At 37.0% G+C, this 20802-nt stretch overlaps 1 protein-coding gene across 1 annotated transcript in view; it reads left to right on the top strand.

The window, feature by feature from the left end:
- Positions 1 to 19301, top strand: part of LOC107186667 (protein tipE) — a 35584-nt gene extending 16283 nt beyond the window's left edge. Inside the window, exon 5 of the mRNA XM_015574595.1 lies at positions 18453 to 19301. Coding sequence (XP_015430081.1) covers positions 18453 to 18516 — 64 coding nt within the window. The 3' untranslated portion in view covers positions 18517 to 19301. The remainder of the gene's footprint in view (positions 1 to 18452) is intronic.
- The last annotated feature ends 1501 nt before the right edge of the window (positions 19302 to 20802 follow it).

Raw genomic sequence — 20802 nt, 5'->3', positions numbered from 1 at the left:
ACAATTCTTCCCTTAGGGAAAAAGTTCTCCGAAGCTTTGTTAACGAGATATTAAAGAAAAACCGATTGGTCGGGGTTTTTCACTCAGACAACGATTTCGCTAAGGAAAAAATTGTTTCAAATCACCCCAGGAATCGCCCCTTCCAAGGACTTCCAACTATTTTGGGACACCCTGTATAATAGAAATCGTGTTTTCATAGGAAACAAGCAATCTCGCTTTCAGTCACATGCATTATTTACTCGTATTTCCTAAATCCACCGTTGCGACCTAACGGAAGACCTAACGATCGTCCCGTCTTGGGCCGCCGATATGGTCAAAGAACCGTCATAAAAGGGATTCCTGGAAATCTGCAAATCACGTGTAAACATTCATTGTCCTAAGGACATTCTTTATTGTATTTCGACGCTGACTTCCAAGAATCCCAGAAAACAATACCTACACCAAGCCCCACTTCTTTCACCTCACATACCAACCAAAACTGTTAATTTTCCACCACTACACAAATACAATATATTTAACCAATCACAAACCGAGCCGTAGGAAGAAGCGTCTACGCATATAACCATCAGACAGAACACATTCCACCATTAAGCAGAACGCATCGACCAGTCAGAGCAAATACAACAAGTTTATATTAAAGTTTAAGTGTGTGTGACCAAGTCGTGTTAAATTATTCAAATCACATGATATCAATATACACAATCACGCCATGTTTCAACGAGTTCCGCGGTATTAATTTACCACCGAACAGTGACGAATCGCAAGCTTATCGTGAGTACGCCACAAAAATCACAGTATTTTTCTTCCATTTAAGTATTATTAGCTTTGTTACATAGGCTAATTTCAGTTTGGTGTTTGTGTTCGGTGAACAAAGTATACAGTACATTTTAACGAAAATTTATCTATCGCTCGATGTGTTAAATAGTGAACAACGTTATAATTGGGCTCAGTTCTTGACGTGTTCGTGGAGGTTAAAGTTTAATGAGAAGTCTATTTAAATAATCAGTAACGTTACAGTAGAGCTGAGTTATTGACGTGTTTGTGGAGGTTAAAGAGATGTTAACATTCCGTTCACGGGAATTGGATTATTTTACATTGAAATGTCGGTCAGAAGTGACGGTCGAGGCTTAAACGGGAGGATTAGTGTCGATCACCGGAAGACCATCATGGCGACGAATCTGTTAAATCAGATGCTCAGATTGGATCATTGACCAAAATTACTACATACGAAACTCCATAAAGTAACTAGTTTAATGGATTAATAATTAGACTACGGCTGTTTATACGAATAATCCATCCCTATAAGCTGTTACAAAAACCAGAATCATGGAAAAATTAATTTCTAAAATTAATTCTAGTGTTAAAACTTTAATTTTATTGCACTTCTCATACAGTAGCGAGCAAAAATTTCACCAATCTCTCGATTGTTTTATTTTTGTTATTTTTTAACACAAACTTAAAACAGTTGGATCATTGACCAAAATTACTACATACGAAACTCCATAAAGTAACTAGTTTAATGGATTAATAATTAGACTACGGCTGTTTATACGAATAATCCATCCCTATAAGCTGTTACAAAAACCAGAATCATGGAAAAATTAATTTCTAAAATTAATTCTAGTGTTAAAACTTTAATTTTATTGCACTTCTCATACAGTAGCGAGCAAAAATTTCACCACTCTCTCGATTGTTTTATTTTTGTTATTTTTTAACACAATAATATATGTCTAATATACATATATTCTGATAGATGGTTAAAACAGTATAAAAGTTTTAACTTGATGTTAAAAAATAATCGACATATAAAGAATCAGAAAAGTGGTAACATTTTTGTCCCCTACTGTATACAACTCTTCGATTAATAAACCTGCTAATACAGGAAATAAATTTTTGTGTAATTTTCAGTTTTTCAAAATTAATCTCCAAATCCGTGGATCCATTGATTACAGTAGTAGTAGCTTATTCGCGTATAAAAAAGGTATCCGTGCAGTGACAACCGCGATTCTTGGATATTGGAAAGCCGGTCCGTTTATTGCGCCCCCGGCTGGCCGTGTGAACAGCATTTTGTATATTGGATAGTGAAAAACAGGTGCTTCCCTCGTTACAAGTAATAACGTTACACCACGGCGAACGGGGCAAGCTGGGGCTCAGTCGAGCGAAAATAAGCGTAGTTAACGGGACACTTGGATGGCTTTGAGTGGTGTGTTCACCTTGAGCGGCCAGGAGAACCGCCTTATTCGAACCGCGGGGCTTCCGGTCAATCTGTCGACGGGAAGACGTGAATTTAAAAGTAATCATTAATTCCGACAGAGTAATCGCTTTAGCGGCCGGGATTCTATTGTGCTCGGGGCAATTTTCCTGGCGATTGACTTGTTTCGGTGAAACGGGAACGATGTTAGTCACAGCGATCAGGTGCAGACTTATCGCGACCATCTTCAGGCGTTTAAGAACCCCACTGGCCGGATTCAATTAAAAGTAATCCTCTCGTAGCATTCTATAACGGAGGAAAGGTACTTTTAAAAATGCTTTGGTATCATTTGAGATAGAACGGACAAGTTTGTTAATGTATACACTTGATAAATTAATAGTATAAGTATTAACGGTAATATTCAAAATATTGTCAATATTAACCCAGATAAGCCTGAATTTGTTTCTTGATTTTCTTCAAAATAATATTTTCCCTAGTACTAATTATATTTCTATATTACTGTTAGCTAGTCTTCAGAAAGATTCCTTCCAAATTCAATCTATTTCCGTCCAAAAGGATATTAGGCCAGGCAACGTGTGCCAAAAATTGCAAGCCCAAATTGTGCGATATTCATCCTTCTGGAAGGATGACAGGCTTATCTGGGTTAATATTGAGTATTCTGCAATTGATCTTCACAGCGATGCAGCGTATACCAAATTTGAATTATTAATCTTCAGAATTACAGTTTTAAAGGTAGAAACAGAAAAAAATACTATATATAAGCATTGATCTCCAATGTTTTATTGAGCAGCCATAATACTTACCGTGCAGGCAACGATACTTTTACGACACTATGATATAAATATAAACTAAAGTTTAACAATTCAACACTCTTTCCCACTGTTTGCTATCACCCTAATAGACTAAAGTTCAAGATTAATGTTTCTATTTAATTTCTCATTTTATAAGTTATCTTACAAGATAATGATTTTACATAAACATCTAGAGAGTAATTATAGATAAATGAATATCGTTTAAGGTGCTAAACACAAAATGCAAGCTCCGATAGAGCAAAATGTCTGATATTTATTTCAATTTATCTCTATTGGACGATTCATTGCAACCATGGACGAGCATACCCGCCCGAAAATCCTTTACTAAAAGTAAAAATTATTTTACAACGTAGAATAATCTTTACACCATAACAATATTATTCTTATCCGATTTTCCAATAACTGCCACGTGAATGGACGTTCGTAAAACTTTACGCCGCTAATAAACCACGCTACCGTAATTCGACCAATGTCGGAGGAACCGCTGACCTCGATCACTTTCGCGCGTTTCGCAAGGCATCGAGACCCAGCCCATCTCGCGTTGCGCAGGACTTTTGCAAGCATTTTAATATCATTTGACATACACAGAATAAGTTCGTTAATATACAGAATTGATATATTCATACATTAATAATAAAATATGAGTATTAATAGTAATATTAACAGTATTCTTAACATTAATATTGAATACTTTACGATTGATATTCTTACTTATAGAGGGTGTTCCAAATAAAACTATACGCCGCTAATAAAGCTCGCTACCAAAATTCGTATAATGTCCGAAGGAACACTAACTTCGATCACTTCTCGCATTCCTCAAGGCACTGGACCTGTCCTCTCGTGCGTTCCGCAGGACCTTCAAAAATTCTTTATCCCTTTGCATTCGGAATTTCTAACTTTCCATACATTTTATCCCTTCAGAGGGGACAACCGAGTGCAAAGGATTAATATCATTCGACACACAGTGCACAAGTTTGTTAATATATAGGATTCATACACTGACAAATTAATAATAATATTAAAAATATTCTTATTATTAATATGAAATATTCTACGATTGATTTTCTTACCTATAGAGTGTGTTCGGAAGAAAAATTCGCCACTAATAAGCCACACTACCGTAATTCGACCAATGTCCGAGGAAACATTGACCTCGATCACTTTCGCGCGTTCCACAAGGCATCAAGACCCATCCCCTCGCGTTCCATAAGACACCGATACCTAACCTCCGAGATATCCGTTTTCAGCGTATCTAGAAGGCATCGATCCGATCTCTGTAAAATCGCACCAGGATTCTTTCGTCGCAACAAAAAACCCCGATCCTACCGTCCGAGGCATCGAATGGAAAGAACGCGTCGTGGATACGGCCATCGGGCGATCCTTTGTGCGCGGGATACAGGCATAAAACGCGGCCGAGAGATGACCAGGCGTCGTGCGCTAGAGATTGTGTATAAATATCGCGGGACTGCTTACACGTTCGCCAAAGGGTCGATATCGGATGATTACGCGGTCAATTTCACCGGTGGCCCGCGACAAACCGAAGATATCCGATGACCCGACTGCGCAAACACTGCAGCCTGCGCGCGGAATTCGATTAGCCTCGTAACACCTATCCGATCGGATTTATGGCTTCGAGATTTCCGGATGGACGATCGACCAGTTTACCTCGAACACGATTTAACACTTTTGTGCGGGAATCTTTCGGTCAGCAGCAGCAGTTTCCATCGTGTACACCCACGAGCAAAGTCTGCTTCCGCTAGGGGAAAAAGTGGCGTAAGAGAAAAGCTTCCTATCACTTGATAAATGTATTTCATGTACCGAAATAAATGTTAAATTGAATGTTAATTTGACATAAATTTCAATAATTCCTGAGACTAAGTGATAGAAGGCCCTTCTCCTGCACTACTTTTTCCGCTAGGGGAAAAAGAGGTGTAAGAGAAAAGGCACCTACCGTTTGGTAAATTTATTTCAAGTACTGAAATAAATGTTAAATCGAACGTTAATTTGGCATAAATTTCCCTACGTGAATTAAATGCAAGTTACGTTGCCCCATTATTCGCAGGTACTGTAGCGTCAGAACAATGGCCATGATTCCTACCATGATGGCCAGGATTCGAATAAATCAAAATAATTTTTAGAAGGGACATATTTGAACTTTGGTCGTCACGATAGAAACCATGAGCATTGAAGCTACAACACCTGCGAATAATGGGTCAACATATCTTGCATTTAAGTCACGCGGAAAACTCCAAAAGCAAGTAACTTAAAAACTTTATATCTGCCCCCAGATGGGGAATGATTTGTGAAGAGGAAGAAGTATACTACATGTCCAATAAGTTTTCATTAAAATCAGAGATCCGGTGCTGAGGCCCTGTGTATGTGAATACAATTACGATTCCCCTATTACAATCGAAATCACCCTTCGAAATAAATTAACACGTTAAACGCCATTTGTATCCAAATGAGTACCATAAATTCTGCTAAATGGGACCCCGTATTGATTTAAATATTGCGTCCTTCATTCAGATTCGGATTTTCTTTTACACACCGACCAAAGCAACCATTTTTTAGTATCTTCTAAAACAAGTTTTCTTATAAAATCAAGAACCAATAGCCATTTTAAAACTATTTAAAACATTTTAAAAAATCTTTCTAATAAACATTGTGTTTGCTCACGATAAATAACGAAGTCTGAGTAGTCAAACTAACACCGTTTTTATAATATTTTGATGTCATTTAAAGCAGGTTCGTACTGCTGACCGTCGAAAAATCTTCCAAAGATTGTCACTGAAGTGATAAAGTAGGGACAAATGCAGTTAGGGGGTTAATGTATTAATTCAAATTTGTTCTCGCAAATTTTACATTTCCCGTTTTAGCGTCGTTCGAGCCATACCCAAGATAACTTCGATCAATTCTTTCACTGAAATTCTATTACATTTTCTTTGGATCGAAGCTCGACAATAATGTCAGTTCGCTGTACGGTGATCCATAGACCGCTACACTTCCACCGGATATCGGCGGCGATACTACAAACGAACAGGATAGTTTCAGCGGCCTTGTATCGCGAGGATAGAATGCGTTGCCCCGCAGTTGGAATGACGGTCGTAACGTCATAACGTCACTACGTTACGAGGAATTCAATACCCGATCGCGACGGGACAGAATTGCGAGGGGAGAGGTGGATGGGAACGGGCGACCCGCAGTCTATCGCGGATCAATTCGAGCCCGTGTATCCAACCTATCCAGCGCCAAGTTTTCATTTGCTGCGACAACTATAGCGCTACTACCGTGCATTATCCCGTGTCGGTTTTCATCACAGGCCCCGTCGCAACGAAATGACGCGTCGGGAAACATTTACTGGTCATTCCACTTCCAACTGCGCCGGTTTTAGTACCGTGAACGACGGAAGTTTGCGTGTTAAAAATGATAAATGGGCATTTCCCGAGTCTACGGCGACTTTTCGTCTTCGGGAGTGGACATTGGGCTCGAAGTATGGAGGAAATTATTACGGTTCGAAGACGCTTCTTTTTGGTGCTTGCTAGATTTACATTTAAATGTACTTCTGTCTTGTTTGAAATTTTATCACTTAAACACGTTGCACGTTAATTTCACGCGTATTCGTATAATCCTTTATATTAATGGTTAACTGGGCATGTGAATTTTTCGTGCACAAACGGCTATGTGATATCTGTCGATTTTTATATTTATTCGGTAACACACATATAGAATAAGAAATTCATGATTTAGTTCTGCAAATAAATGTGAATAGTAACACTAACTGGCGATAATTCTAATAAAATTAACCCATTGATGCGGACTGATATGTTAATGTACCAGCTAACCAATAATTTTTTCCATTTTACCAAATGCCAGTAGTTGTTCAATAATCATTAAACAAACTGGATGAAAAGAACGGAGTCAGCATTAATGGAATAACTGTATTATAAATAAATTCTATTTTCTCGAGAGCACAGATGTTGCAGTATGTAAGATGGCTAGTCAAGTTTTGATAACCAAATAAAACGCGATACTTTCTTACGATAAGGTCCGTACCATTCAACGGAATTTAACACGCGCACGCAATAAAAAACAATGAAAACACGATCGTATGTTTATTTTTATCCCTGTGCTCTTTCTATATCTGTCCCAATTCTTTAACTCTTTGAATATTTAAAAATATGTCACCCCCTAAACTACATCTACAATCTTTTTACTTTTTTCTTTAGAAATAATTGAATTGTTCTTTCCACAACAAAAAACAGAGCAACATTCGGCCAGAGAATGGTCAGTGAACATTTCAACAAAAAGTATAGCAGCACGACTTATGTAAATGAAATTAATTCCAACCAAGCCGCAGCCAGATGTTTCACAACTTCGGAGCAAACAAAATACGAGGAAATAAATTTTCAAGGGTGGCATTTATACGTGTGGTGGATTTATGTCCAAGCTTAGCAAACTAGAGAAGTCAGATCTTTTGTGTGCACGGCGATCGCCCAACGCGATCGCCTCAACCTAGAGAACATTGAACAACTTTGTTTACCCGAGGTCGATTTGTTGATTCGACTCGTAGCATTATTAATAGAAATAAATTCTTAGTAGAAAAAAAAGTTGAAGTGGACTAAAGAAGTGTAAAACTAACAAAGTTAAAATTCGAAGCAATCTATTATTGGGCTGAACGTAAAGTTTCTGGGTTTTTCTATTTAACTATATCTGAGTGGAACGTATTAAACATCGTGAAATCTCTAGTAATGATGCCATGAGTGACAGTAATAGACTCCTGAAATCGTCTGCATTTGTTGACTTCGATCGACCAAAATATAGTGCAACATCTGCCTTAAGATCATTTGATAAAAATCTCTGAAACCACATTAGACATATTCAAACTTCACTGATACAGTAAATTCGTACTTTCCAAAACTTATAATACAATATGTAACGAAAATGCATTTTATTACTTGACGTTTTAGGAAGATTGTGATTTCTTGAGTTCTGAGAGTTGTATTTCAATTGTCGAAGAAATACAAACTAAAATATTCCCAGATAGCACATGACGCCTTGAAGACGCCCATTTTACGGCTATGTTAAGTCTTGAGTCATTAAGCGTCAAGTGCTATCTGCGAATAACATAACGAGAATAAGAAAATAGATGCTTAGAAATTATCTAATAGGATGTTACATGCCGTAAAAAACACGAAAACTTTCCGTTCAACATAATATTTACGACGCCATATTGAAATGAATTTATGTGTACATAACCTAAATTAAGTCCAAACAACACACTTTTCTTCGAGAAATGCTCGGTTTTGGGACTCGCTGTCGCGTCCATTATACTTCCGTGACGAAACGAGAGACGCGCACAAGTTCAGTTTTCGGCGTTGCCCGAGAAATTATAGAAGTATAAAATTACCCCGATCGCGAAAATACCGAAAGTTCCAGGCAGTCGGAGATAGGAAACTTTATTTGCCAGACTACGAGTCGCCGAAGTTTTTCCCGGTGCTGTGCTATAAATGGAAAACTCTTTTGACTCGAGGTAAAAGAATTATACAGAAACCTCTAGAAGAACAGAAATCATAATTTACTCTTTGCGATCCGGCGATCGAGAAGTTGCGGGAAACTCCTGATGAAAATGTTGAGGAACTTGTTCAACTTTGGCTATATTTATCCATCGATGGATTGAGTGAAATATAGCGAAATAAAGTTTGCAATTTGTAGTGAGTTCAGTAATAACACTATTAATTTTTGAACACGTTAAAAAACGGATCTCTTAAGAGGCGAAATATTAAATTAATGAAAAAATAAAGTTTCTGTTTAATTTTGACTGTGCAATTTATTCTAAGAAAGTGTAACTTTGCATAATGATTCGCAGTCTATTTATTAGTATGATATTCATCCAAGAACTGTGGTAAAATTTATTTAAAATTAATGTAATGTTTGAACAAGTTACGTTTTGCAGTCTGAATTACGAAAGTTCATCCTTAAGTGGTAACATAAGTCATCGTCGCGACATTGCTGAACATCGAACAAATTTATAGTTAGTTTCTATTTGTGTTTTATTAGTATATAGTACGAAACAAAAAAAGAACAGCTATAAAATTCTAATGAGTAGGATCGTTTTATTCATCCAAAAATATGACAAAACAAATTACGAAATTCGTTTATATAGGATATTAAAAAAAAAACTTCCAGTCATCCTGGATCATTACTATAAACAAACGAAAACATGTTGATTCTCATCAATGCAACAATAACTTCATTTTTTCGATCACTTTCTACAATAACGTATTATGAATGAAAATACGTTTAAGTCAACTGAAAGCTGAATAAGTAAAGTCGTATAAATAGTGAACAACCGGACTGTATATGTTAGAATGCGTAAATTACTGTCGTAGAAGTGTTACTGGAAAAGCAGTATGGGGATGACAAGAAGCATGGTGTCAGAATAAACAGTTACCCTTGAATGAAAGGAGAACGATACGGCGACTAGCAGTCTGCGACGGAACTGCTGTGTTTCTACAGGTTCCTGCAAAACACGTGGTCAATCTGAGAGTAGTTAAATTTTGTTAGTCTTGTATGACATCCTGGCATATTGTTATTCATTACAAAATTAAACAAATTGACACTGAATTTAACAATTTCCACAAATTTAGATATTTTATAAATATAGTACTGGTTTGCGAAGCACTTTAATGTTTCAGACGAATGTTTCGGGCCACTTCTATAACTGTAAATTAGTATTTCCGTATTACTGTGCAACTGTTGTTCATCAAACTTTAATATTCCTGAAACTGTGCTTATTTCAGAACTTCACTAATTTTGTAATTACCTCTTATGGTCACTGAGTATTTAATAATTGAGCCGTTCACAGGCCGAAGTGACTAATTCCAATTCTGGAATTTCTTTCAAATTTTAATACCAAAATTTCATGCTTGACTCTTTATATTTAGAATAAATTTTAAATATAAATTTTTTGGAGTTAATCGCTTTGGCAAATGAACGACTCAACTGTCCAAAAATAGTACTTATAGACAACAATATATTTATGTAGGCACAGTTTTACTCTCAATATAATATTATTTTGAGATGGAACGTTTTGAATGAATAGTTTAATCCGTCAATATTTGCCATGGTTTCGTGCCATCGTCGTATCGATACACAGTGAAAAATAATGCTTCTGATTGAACAAGGTTCAAGGTGGATCGACATATGACCAGAATAGACGAACGATCGATTATCAATTCGGAAACTATGAGATGGAAAGAACACGAGGATTCGATTAACATTTCTGTTCGGATATTTCGCTTGCCTTAGTGATTCTTTAGTACCCCAACGTTACAGGGTGGTTAAGAAAAAGGGTTCAGAACATTAATGGTAGATAGTACTCGCCAAAGAGATGAAAAAAATTCTAATAAACGTAGGTTGAAAAATTAACATTTTCACAATTATAAACAATTCTTTGTTACGAAATAATATGCCTTACGGCCGAGTACGCAATTCTCTTATACGAAGGTGTCAAGAATTTATGGAAATGGAAGCAGTAGGTACACGTAGAAAATCTTCTCTAATCATGAAAAGAAGTATTGATAAGATGATCCATTGCTTTTATTCCGCACGATAGCTCCCAAGCGAGCAACCCACTAGCTCTAACGGAAACGAAAAATTGTTTATAATTTTGAAAATATTAATTTTTCGATGTATGTTCATTAGGACATTTTTTCTTCATTTGACGAATACTATGTACCCTTAAAGTTCAGAACCCTTTTTTTTGCCACCCTGTATATCGTAGTTTCTTCAGTTTGGTTCGATAATCGTTATATTGTGTCTTGCGAATATATACGGGGCGAATATTTAATAAAGTGTAACATTATGTCAAGTGCATTGTCGACGGTTGCGCTTTTTAGAATGGGGCGAACGTCCCTTTTCAAGTTTATTGTGAGCCGTTCCATTTTATTGAGAAAGTGGTATTCGCGGGAAAAGATAATGGCGTTGTCGTCTTGCCAAAAACTGCTGCCTGAACTTCCAAACGGCTCGCTTCCTTAAGAGGGCTACACGGTTAAACGGGCCGCCGTGCAAATAGTGCGAGTAATAATATTGAAGCAATCGAATTTACAAGTTTTTACTAGCCTTGGAGACTAAATGACTTAGTAAATTGATTTGACAACTGATCAACTGAAATAACGGGTGGGGCAACATAAACTCACCGATTTAGTTTCTTTACGATGTTCAAATAAATGAAAGATTCTTCTTTTTAAATATTATATTTATTTAGTATTTAAATTTTTTCTTTGACAGTTTTCAAAATTTGTATCAACTAAACGTACCCGTTCAGACTGTTTTTACTGAATTTTCCATCACTTTTTTTAAACAATTCATCTGGTGTATTTCCGAGTTTTTGTCGAATATTGTTTTCCAGTTAGTCAAGAATTTGTGGTTTACTCATGCACACCCTTTCTTTTAAATAATCCCATATGTAGGATTCTGGAGCTGTTAAATCAGATAACCTTATAGACGATCGTAAATCACGTACATACAGAATTTGGCGTTGATTCGAATTTAATAAGAAATAGGCAACTTCCGTATCTTTACATCTAAATATATCATACAAAACTGAATATTTTTTAAATTTGTAAATGTATAGCAAAATACTGAAGACCGTTACCTTTGAATCACCATGTATAATCTGATACTTTTTACGATTCGCTGCAACTGTTTATCGTACAAATTTCAATGATTAACTTTAAGGTCAGAACAAGATGGCATCTGCTAGTATTAATTTTAATCATCATGTAATATTTTCCTATTATCTAGGATTTTACGTTTATTGCAATCGTTTATCATACAAATCTGAGTATTTCCGAATCACCATGTGTATTTTAATATCTTCTAGAACTTTACGTTCACTGCAATCATTTACTTAACTTTATGCCCCAATTCTGATAATATTTTCGCAACCATCCCGAAGCAATGGAATGGAAATGAATTTGGCAGACATGCAAAACTCGCCAGATATTTCGTCGAACAAATCATCTAAGGAAACGACTTGCAAAAAAAATCGAATTGCTTCAAGATGGAATCCCCATTGAGACTGTCGTGTCCCAGATCGATTAATCTATCTGTCAGGACGCAACCAATTTTCCTTGGGATCAGCATATTCGAAATTCAGGTGCAACATGCAATTAACTAATTCCATGACACTTAAATAAATCTTCTCCCTCCCACAAAAATTAGAATAATACACATTACTAAAACAACATATATTAATATACCTCACTTTAACCTATACAATCCTTTGGTTGACCTTAATTATAAAAATAGTACTAACTGTCTATAGTTGAGGATTCTTCATAATCTCGGAAACATTCCCTAAATACAACTTATTATTGAAACTTCAAATATTATTCAATTCAAGATTAAAACACCACGAAAGACCAAACCCAATTGAATAATTCATTGACTTATATACAATTATATATATATATATATATATGTATAGATAGATAGATGAAAGATTACAAACATATTTACTAGAGATTTCTTAATGTTTTCACTAGATTTCAATAATTATTTCAACAATTACTATGTCCGAAAATCATAGGTAGCACAATAAATTAAAAATATATTTACTAGATTTTATTATATTACATACGGTTGATATTAGTTACTGCAGTATTATAATCGCAAACAAGGTGGATAAGTTGATTCGCAGCTAATTATAGAGCTTTTAATTTCACGTCTCATTGGAAGGATCGTTTTATTCGCAGCCCCTGTAACAATATCTCCTATCCTCCTGCTTCCCAGTATCATATGCTTGAAACCGACTGCGACAATTCGTCTGCTATCTGGAATTACACGAAACCGTGTGTTAACTTGTTTGTCGTGTATAATACAGGCTAGCACGGTAACACTATTCCCACGTATGTGCCAGGGTGTACATTCGCATGTTTATTTAAGACGGTCAGACTCGAGGCTACTACACCTGCGGCGGCACAATGGCTTAGTTATACAGTTCCGTTTCAAACGGAATAACGATTAGCGATATTAAGTCGCTGCAACGGCTTGCAATCATGGCGAATAATTTGAACCGTTTCCGTTTCTCTTAATGAACCAAACAAATCAAACGTAGAACTTTTATTCATGAATCGCCCACTCAGTTTCGAAATTCTGATGGGATATTTGAACAAATTTCTTTCTTGGCAGTAATTAAACATTTTTAATGCATTTATAGAGTACATCGTTGTCTAAAACTCAGTACAGTTGAATTTTTGACGATAGCACTGCCAAACAGCAAACGAAGGATTTCAGATTTCTCATTTTATAATAATTACTGAAATCATGAACGTTCTTTTGTTGGAACTCATGTTAACCTTTAATTTATATATATTTTGTATTATAGCGTAATATATTGTTTTATGTAATGTACATATTAATATAATATAAATCTTACTTTGATATATATTCAATTCTGATAGATCTAGTGTTAATGAAGTTTAATGAAATATTTATTTCATTTGACCTAGAATTTTAAACTTTTCATTCCACTTCGAAAAATTAGTCATACAAGGGGCCATGTAACGGGTGGTACAACCGAGTACAAGGTGATTCTACTTAAAAAAGTAAGTCGAAAATGTACAACAACATTTTTTCATCTAAGCCTTTGTTTTCGAGAAAATAAACTTTGTAGATTTGCTGGATACGCGTGCAATTGAATAAGGCTTAACTAGTCCGTCTGTTCATTGCATTCCGTTTCTACTTACTACGAACGACGAATACACGCGTTTCAGATGAATGTTCAAGTCAATTTTCTCCAAAACGAAGTCTCAATTGAAAGAATTTTATTTTATATTTTCGACTTATTTTCTCACGTATAATCCCGTTGTATCACCAGTGTGATAAGAACTTTGATTTTTGTTTGATAGGAACAGCGAATGTTAGATTCTGAACATCTATAGTTGTGGATATATTGATTCACGTGAATGGAGAACGAAACATTCGGTCCAATATTTCTGATAGATCACGGATATCTAAACCGATATCCGATCGGCAATAGGAAGCGATGTGCTTTTTCGTTCGATGTGAATCGGCCTTTATATGGGATGCGTGAGTGAGGCCAAACAAGGACGCAAGCATCGATTCTGACCTAACCACCTCCGCCCCAGTCCCGAGCCTAACTCCAACAACTCACCCCGTTTCCACTTTCAACCACCTCTTATCCCTTCCCGGTCCCGACCATCTATGAGCCCTGCAGCCTTCTTCCAGCTTTCTTTCCTACAGCTCCTTGAATATTCGTCGCAACCTTTCTCTGAACACCAAACAAGACAGAATAGATTACAATACTATCTTGAGGCTCCAAACGTAACAGATTAAACGACTAAATGGAAGCAGCTAGAAAGAAATCTTATCGCTTTAACATGTTATTCTGGTCACCTGTGACCGGCGTTATAGAATCAAATTAGCAAACAATCGATTCCTAACCAATACTTTTTACAGTAGAACGTGGATTACCTGAACTAATAAACAAATTTGTTTTAATATGGGGATTTTTCGGATAATTATTCCAAAGGAAGCAAAATTTAAGAGCGATTCATGGTCATTCGTTTAAACCTAAAACCTTTAATAAATTAAACAAAATTCTACTGGATGATCGTTTCTGTATATTAATAGGAATTTGCATAAAAATTAACGATCTAGTTAATAGTGATATTTCAGCATCCTACCGGCGCTGGACTGACCATTATACCCCAGGGAACACAAATTCCCGATGTTTATGATCAATAAAATAGTGACTTTAATACACGAAATTGCTCGTTAGTGCTGCGATCGATAGTGCTGTTCTCGTTGGGCATTAGACCGGCCTTCTGGCAGCTCGCTTATACACCGTCTGGTATCAAAACTTTTCTGCTTAACATGAATTCACATAGATTGTGTTTTTTTTTCCTTTTCCATCGATGTTCATTTCCATCTACTTTCGACATCTTTGGATCGGTTCGCAGTGAAATGTGCCAAACGACCTTCGAAATCGCGGCGGGAGGTTCGGCGGGGGGTAGTATCGGCGAACGAATCGACAATCGATGCTGTCTAGAATTTCCGAAAAATTTTCGGCAACATGCTCTAGGTGTACACTTTGATCAATAATACGCCTGGCGGTTCGCGTTGGACTGGTTCCGATGCGAGCCAGTAGAGCATGCGCCTGATAAACATTAAGGGATCCTGTTGTTGCCACTTCGCCACGGAAACCGATTAATCGTTTCACGTTCGCGCGAGACCCTAATACTGATGTCTGTTTGGCCCCGTTCGTTCCATTGATTTTATTTGGTAAACGGTGCTGAGCTTACCTTCCCTCCGAGTCACAGAATCACTCTGATCATGATGTTTCAGGCAGTGGAATTAACACGTTGACTGCAACAGTGAATAAGGCCGTACGTAGTTAGACACACGTGATTTCATTTTTAAGTTAAAAATTAGTGAAAATATATGTATAGTTAATAGAGGTTGTTGGTTTTGTTGTACAATGATACTGCAATGTTAATTTTACGTAAAAATTTAATAACGGTATTTAAATAATCCAGCCTCTTTGCAATATACGTGTCACTTATATTCGAGTGACGTGGCAGTCAAAGTGTGAATGGAGTAAGTACTGATAACTTATATGTTGGAATTGAAGTATTTGTTAAAATGAAGTCTTTAGACTTAGATATTCGCTTGGTTAGATGATTATGTGAGGTCAATGAAAAAGAAATGACGGTTCGGTGAACATAACGACGGGTGTAATTTATTTGAAATAATAGAATCAGTTTGGTCTTGATGCTTGAAAAGACAGCATTGGTAGATCTGTGACTTAGTAATCAAGTTTCTTTAAGTTCGATAGTATTTTGAAATGGAATTGTTATGGAAGTAACTCCAATAAAAAGGAATGAAAGGAAGGAATTATTTGGATAGTATCTTTTAATGTACTTGGGAAACCTACAATATTAACAATTACAATTGTGTCTTTTACTAGCGAGTTCAACAGAGAATCTTTCAGATTATTTGAGACTGATTGTGCGATGCCTCTGAAACACAATTCTGTATATTTAACAAGTTTATTATTCATCACAGCAAATTTATTATTCACACACTTCTTTGTTCTAAAAGTATAGATAATAATAAATAGAACATGTTTCTCATCAATTTAATAGTTGTTTCCTTTTTAACACGGCTACAAAAAATGCATGATAATTGCTAAATTCAGTAATCGTTGCTCATTTTAAATATTCTTGCCATTGTTGTCATTCAATGATTATTTAATTATTTTTGAATGACTACCACAAACCTCACTTTTTGATTCCACCCAATACTATACATTATTATACTTGAAAGGATCGTTCATTGAAAACATTTCATGGTTTTAATAAGTTCACAAAATTGCCCATATTTGAAATAAAACAATAGGTTTGAAGTCATTCAAAACTATGTCATATATATTACATTATTTATAATATATTACATTTATAAAATTGTTTCAGTGAACGATCCATTTTTTAAAATATATTACATTTATTTAATTTTATGATGTTTCCTAAAGCAAGGAAGAATGGACCATAAAATATTATGAACTACGCTTTAAGGAACTTTTTATTTCGAATACAGTATTACGCGCTTGTTTGAGGGAATAAACCTCGAAACAAGCACGGTACTGAACAAGTTCACTAAACGAAGGTAGTAGAAGAGCTAGGTCACAGTGAAAGCGCCGAAATTGAGAACAGATGCCTACCAGTGCCTAGCGCTCGACGTTAAAGCCTGGTCCACACTTTTTATAAAGCGACTGTAATGAGATTTCCCACTGTGTAACATAGTCAGAAACGAAACGACATTCCCTGTAACATATAATGAACCGAATTTCCTTATGTGTTGCGTTCTCAAGCCAAATGTTGAAATTATGCGACGAAAGTTTCTACTAAGCCCCGTCTACGCTCTAACAGACGTTACCTAAGTGACAGTAGGTTAGACTTATATAGATGCAGCTAAGCTAAACGTCACCTTTATGGTAGAATTATGTATACATATAATCTTTTCTTTTTATATACTCTGCATTGTTTTTTCTATCTTCTTGTTTTTTGTTACATTTATGATACTATATTATATTAAGATCTTATTATTATAATTTCGGTATGTTATGTTTCACATTCTATTAATAGAACTATTACTATACTGTAACAATATTTTGAGTAGAATTTGCTGAATGTCATTCGGAAATGTTGGTATTTCGAAAATAAATTTTACATTGCACTTCGTGTACCGTAGAAACTTCTCGAGCCAGAGGAAATGCATTCCGTGGTCTTTGAGGTCAGATTACGAGAGCGTTCATTTGCTTAACTGTTTAAGACTATCGGCAAACTTGGATTATCTCTTGATCGATGTCGTCAACGAGCTCCTGGGGGCACTGAAAGCCTTCAGGGGCCTTCCGAGGAAGACCTCGAGATTCGATGTTAAAATTATTTCGCCAACCGCAAAACGGTAATTTAGATGTTCGGGGGTAGACAACATTATTCTGCAAAGAAATTATTCTCAGTGCTACGTGAACATCTAGATTTTTCACTGATGTAAAAATAACTAGAAAGAATAAATAGACACTAGATTGTGTGACTAAAATAACTCCGTGAGAAGCTTATATTTCGCTACGCGCTCCGATTGGTACAGGTTTTTCATTAATGTCTCGTTAACAAAGCCTTGGACAACATATTTGCTAAGGAAAAACTTGTTCCAAGTCATCTCACGAGTCTCCCATTTCCGGGTTCTCCAACATTTTTATTACACCCAGTATTTAAATGATTGATTAACGTCTTTCTTTTGTAAATAGTTGTTCATTCTATGCACAGAAGTTTCCCTGTATAGTAAACTTCAAATGTTGATGGAAAATTACACATTTCAAAATGATTTGTGAAGTCTGGAATAAAATAGACATTTCTTCCACCTCTTAAGGATTCTATGGAACCAAAAATAATATAGAAGTTATTATAACATATGCTTAAAGTTTTATATTTCATTACATTTCGAACAATTCTACATATTATAAATGCATAAAATCTACTCATCAGTATAGTCTACGCTTTTCATTTCAGTTCATAACTCTAACTGTTACAATTTCTTACATATCCTTCTTCATCCATCTCATCACAAACACAAGTCACCATCTACTATTCATTCTCATTTTCATACAAATTAAACGTAATTGTTCCTCCATCCCCTCTTTCTTTTTCTTTTCCAATCCTTCCCTTTCTCCTCCCCATCCCCATCTGACCGCTCCACCTTCATCCTGTACCGGCAAATCAATTATTAACCTTTCCCAAAAGAAAAACCACCCCGAGACCATTTATTATCCTCCAGAAAAAAACCACTCCCATCCCCAAGTAGTTCTCTCGCTCCATTGACCAACATCGATACGACTTTTTCAGAAACTTGAGCAAGACGATGACAACGAGTATCTCGACAGCCCCTGGGCCGACGGCAGCAGTCTGAAGCGGCACTTTCAAGGTCTGAACAACATCTCGTGGAAACCGCACTAAAGTGACCCAGGAAACGGGGACGGGAGGAATCGCGCAGGAGGGAAAGAAAGAGAAAGATAGAAAGATAAAGAGAGATGAGTAGGGGAGGATAGGTTCTAACGTAGCTTATTGAAGTTACCGGCCGCGGACAGCCAATATTCTCTCGTCGACTAACAAGAGGAACGAGGGAAGAAGGAAGGGAAGAGGAAGAAGCAGACGACGAAGCAACCGAGCGCTAATAACGGGCGAACTCTACCAGGAAGCAACAACGTAGCTGCCGGAATTTTCACGGAGTCTACCGGAAAAGACAGAGAGAGAGAGAGAGAGAGAGAGAGAGAGAGAGAGAGAGAGAGAGAGAGAGAGAGGAAGAGTGAGAGAGGTCGACACGATGCTCAACGCCGCGGTTTTCATGGCGAGAACGGGGACGTCGATTTGCGTCCATGTCCACGGGCGTTCTCTCCTCCAAACGATCCACAGAGATAAAAAGACGGGTGATCGATCAGTGATCCAGAGTGTATTGTACGACGTAGCATACATAGTATTTAAATACGCCCGCACCGCTGTCGCATAATTGTCCCTGCCCCCCTCCTCCTGTACGCGCTGATCACATCATCCATAGAGATATAAACAATATTTTGTGACCGACTTTTTTCTACTCGATAACCGGCCGTGCCGCGACACCAACCGTCTCCGATACGGCGGACCACCGCGAGATAGCAGTTCCGCCGATCGATCGAATTCCGTCGAGGACTCGTCCATCCCGGCCGATCCGTGCCCGTGTAAAACGGTCGAGTGATCCAAACGAGAAATATTATACATTTGGATCCGCTCCCGATATACCGTTGCCGGGCGTACACTGGTCGTCTCCTAAAGGGTACTTCCGAAACATCGAAGAAGAGTCTTACTTGCAAATTCCACTATCCGTTCTACTCGACACCGTCGGGGAGAAGCTGACGATAGAGGGGCGTGGGGGGAGGGGAAGTCGATCTCATAACGTTTCGTATCATTGCTGGTTCCACGGAAGAATTGTCGAATCGGGTCTCCGTGGAACGTTTGTGCATCGAGAACGTTGTTAAACGGTAGAAAACGATGTTCTCGGATGGTCCAACAAGACACTCGATGACCGAGGAACTGTGAAACTGTCAAGCTTTACGTCCAGTAAACCATTTGTCCGCGATCTTAGTAAACCGTTACGAATCGACTATGAGGGAAATGGGAACACTAACGCGCAACCGCGACGCGCAGATCACGTGACTGATGAAGTCCCCGCGCGGGCTATACCCTTGAATGTGTCCTAGGGATTGGAAAAAAAAGGAAAGGAACATCGATGTGTCGATACAACTGTCATCGACCAATTACTGTCGATGTTAATCGATACATTGGTAATAAAACGTCGATGTTCGTGCCATCGATATGTTTTTAAGTTTGTTTAATGAATTTAAATCTATATTTTCATTTCAGAGCTCAGTTTATTCAATATATTTTCTTTCATAAGTACAATTTTTATCGAGTGAACTAGTTAAACATACCAATTTGTTGTTGATCAAATACCATTCCCGACAAACAATTTTTTCGTTGAGTTAGTGTCAAGACAACTTTCGAAATATGTCCATAAAATAATCTATAACTGATTTTACACCTTTCGAACTTATGTCAACTGTAATTCCGTTCCCTATTACATTCAGTTTCATTCAAACTTCGCGCCTGTTGAGCTGCGTCTACGCTATAATAACATAACGCGTTACATAGCGACGTTCTACAAGTTGTTAGAAAAACAGAAAGAAAAATGTTATATACCATGATGTTACGTAACATTTTCGTGTTATATAGCAAGTTATGTGTTATCCATCAAATATGACGTCATTATTAATAATGAGACGCGAAATGTTATACAAGCTCGTTATGGACTTGTCCAAAAGGTATAATCTTGTAACAAGTTATAAAACATGTTGAATAGCAAGATTATACAACACTTTGTTGTACAGGATGTCCCAAAATGATGGGACAAACCGCAATATGCATATTCCTCATGCAAATTCAAATCGAAAAGTCCTTTACCGTTTTGTAATCTGATGCTCCATTTCGGAGATATTAGCAGTTGAACGAACTCCATTAACTGAGCGGTCGGCCACACGTACGCGTAGACATAGTCAAGAATCGGAGGCCAGTCAGCTGGGTCACGCGCTTCTTAAATATACCTGCGCGTGCGTGTGGCCGACCGCTCAGCTGATTCTAGTTCGTTCAACTCTTAATATCTCCG

The sequence above is a fragment of the Dufourea novaeangliae genome, unplaced genomic scaffold (assembly GCF_001272555.1).
Source record: "Dufourea novaeangliae isolate 0120121106 unplaced genomic scaffold, ASM127255v1 scaffold84, whole genome shotgun sequence".
Lineage (NCBI taxonomy): Eukaryota > Metazoa > Arthropoda > Insecta > Hymenoptera > Halictidae > Dufourea > Dufourea novaeangliae.
The sequence above is the reverse complement of the archived record's forward strand: the minus strand, read 5'-3'. Positions and strand labels throughout refer to the sequence as shown.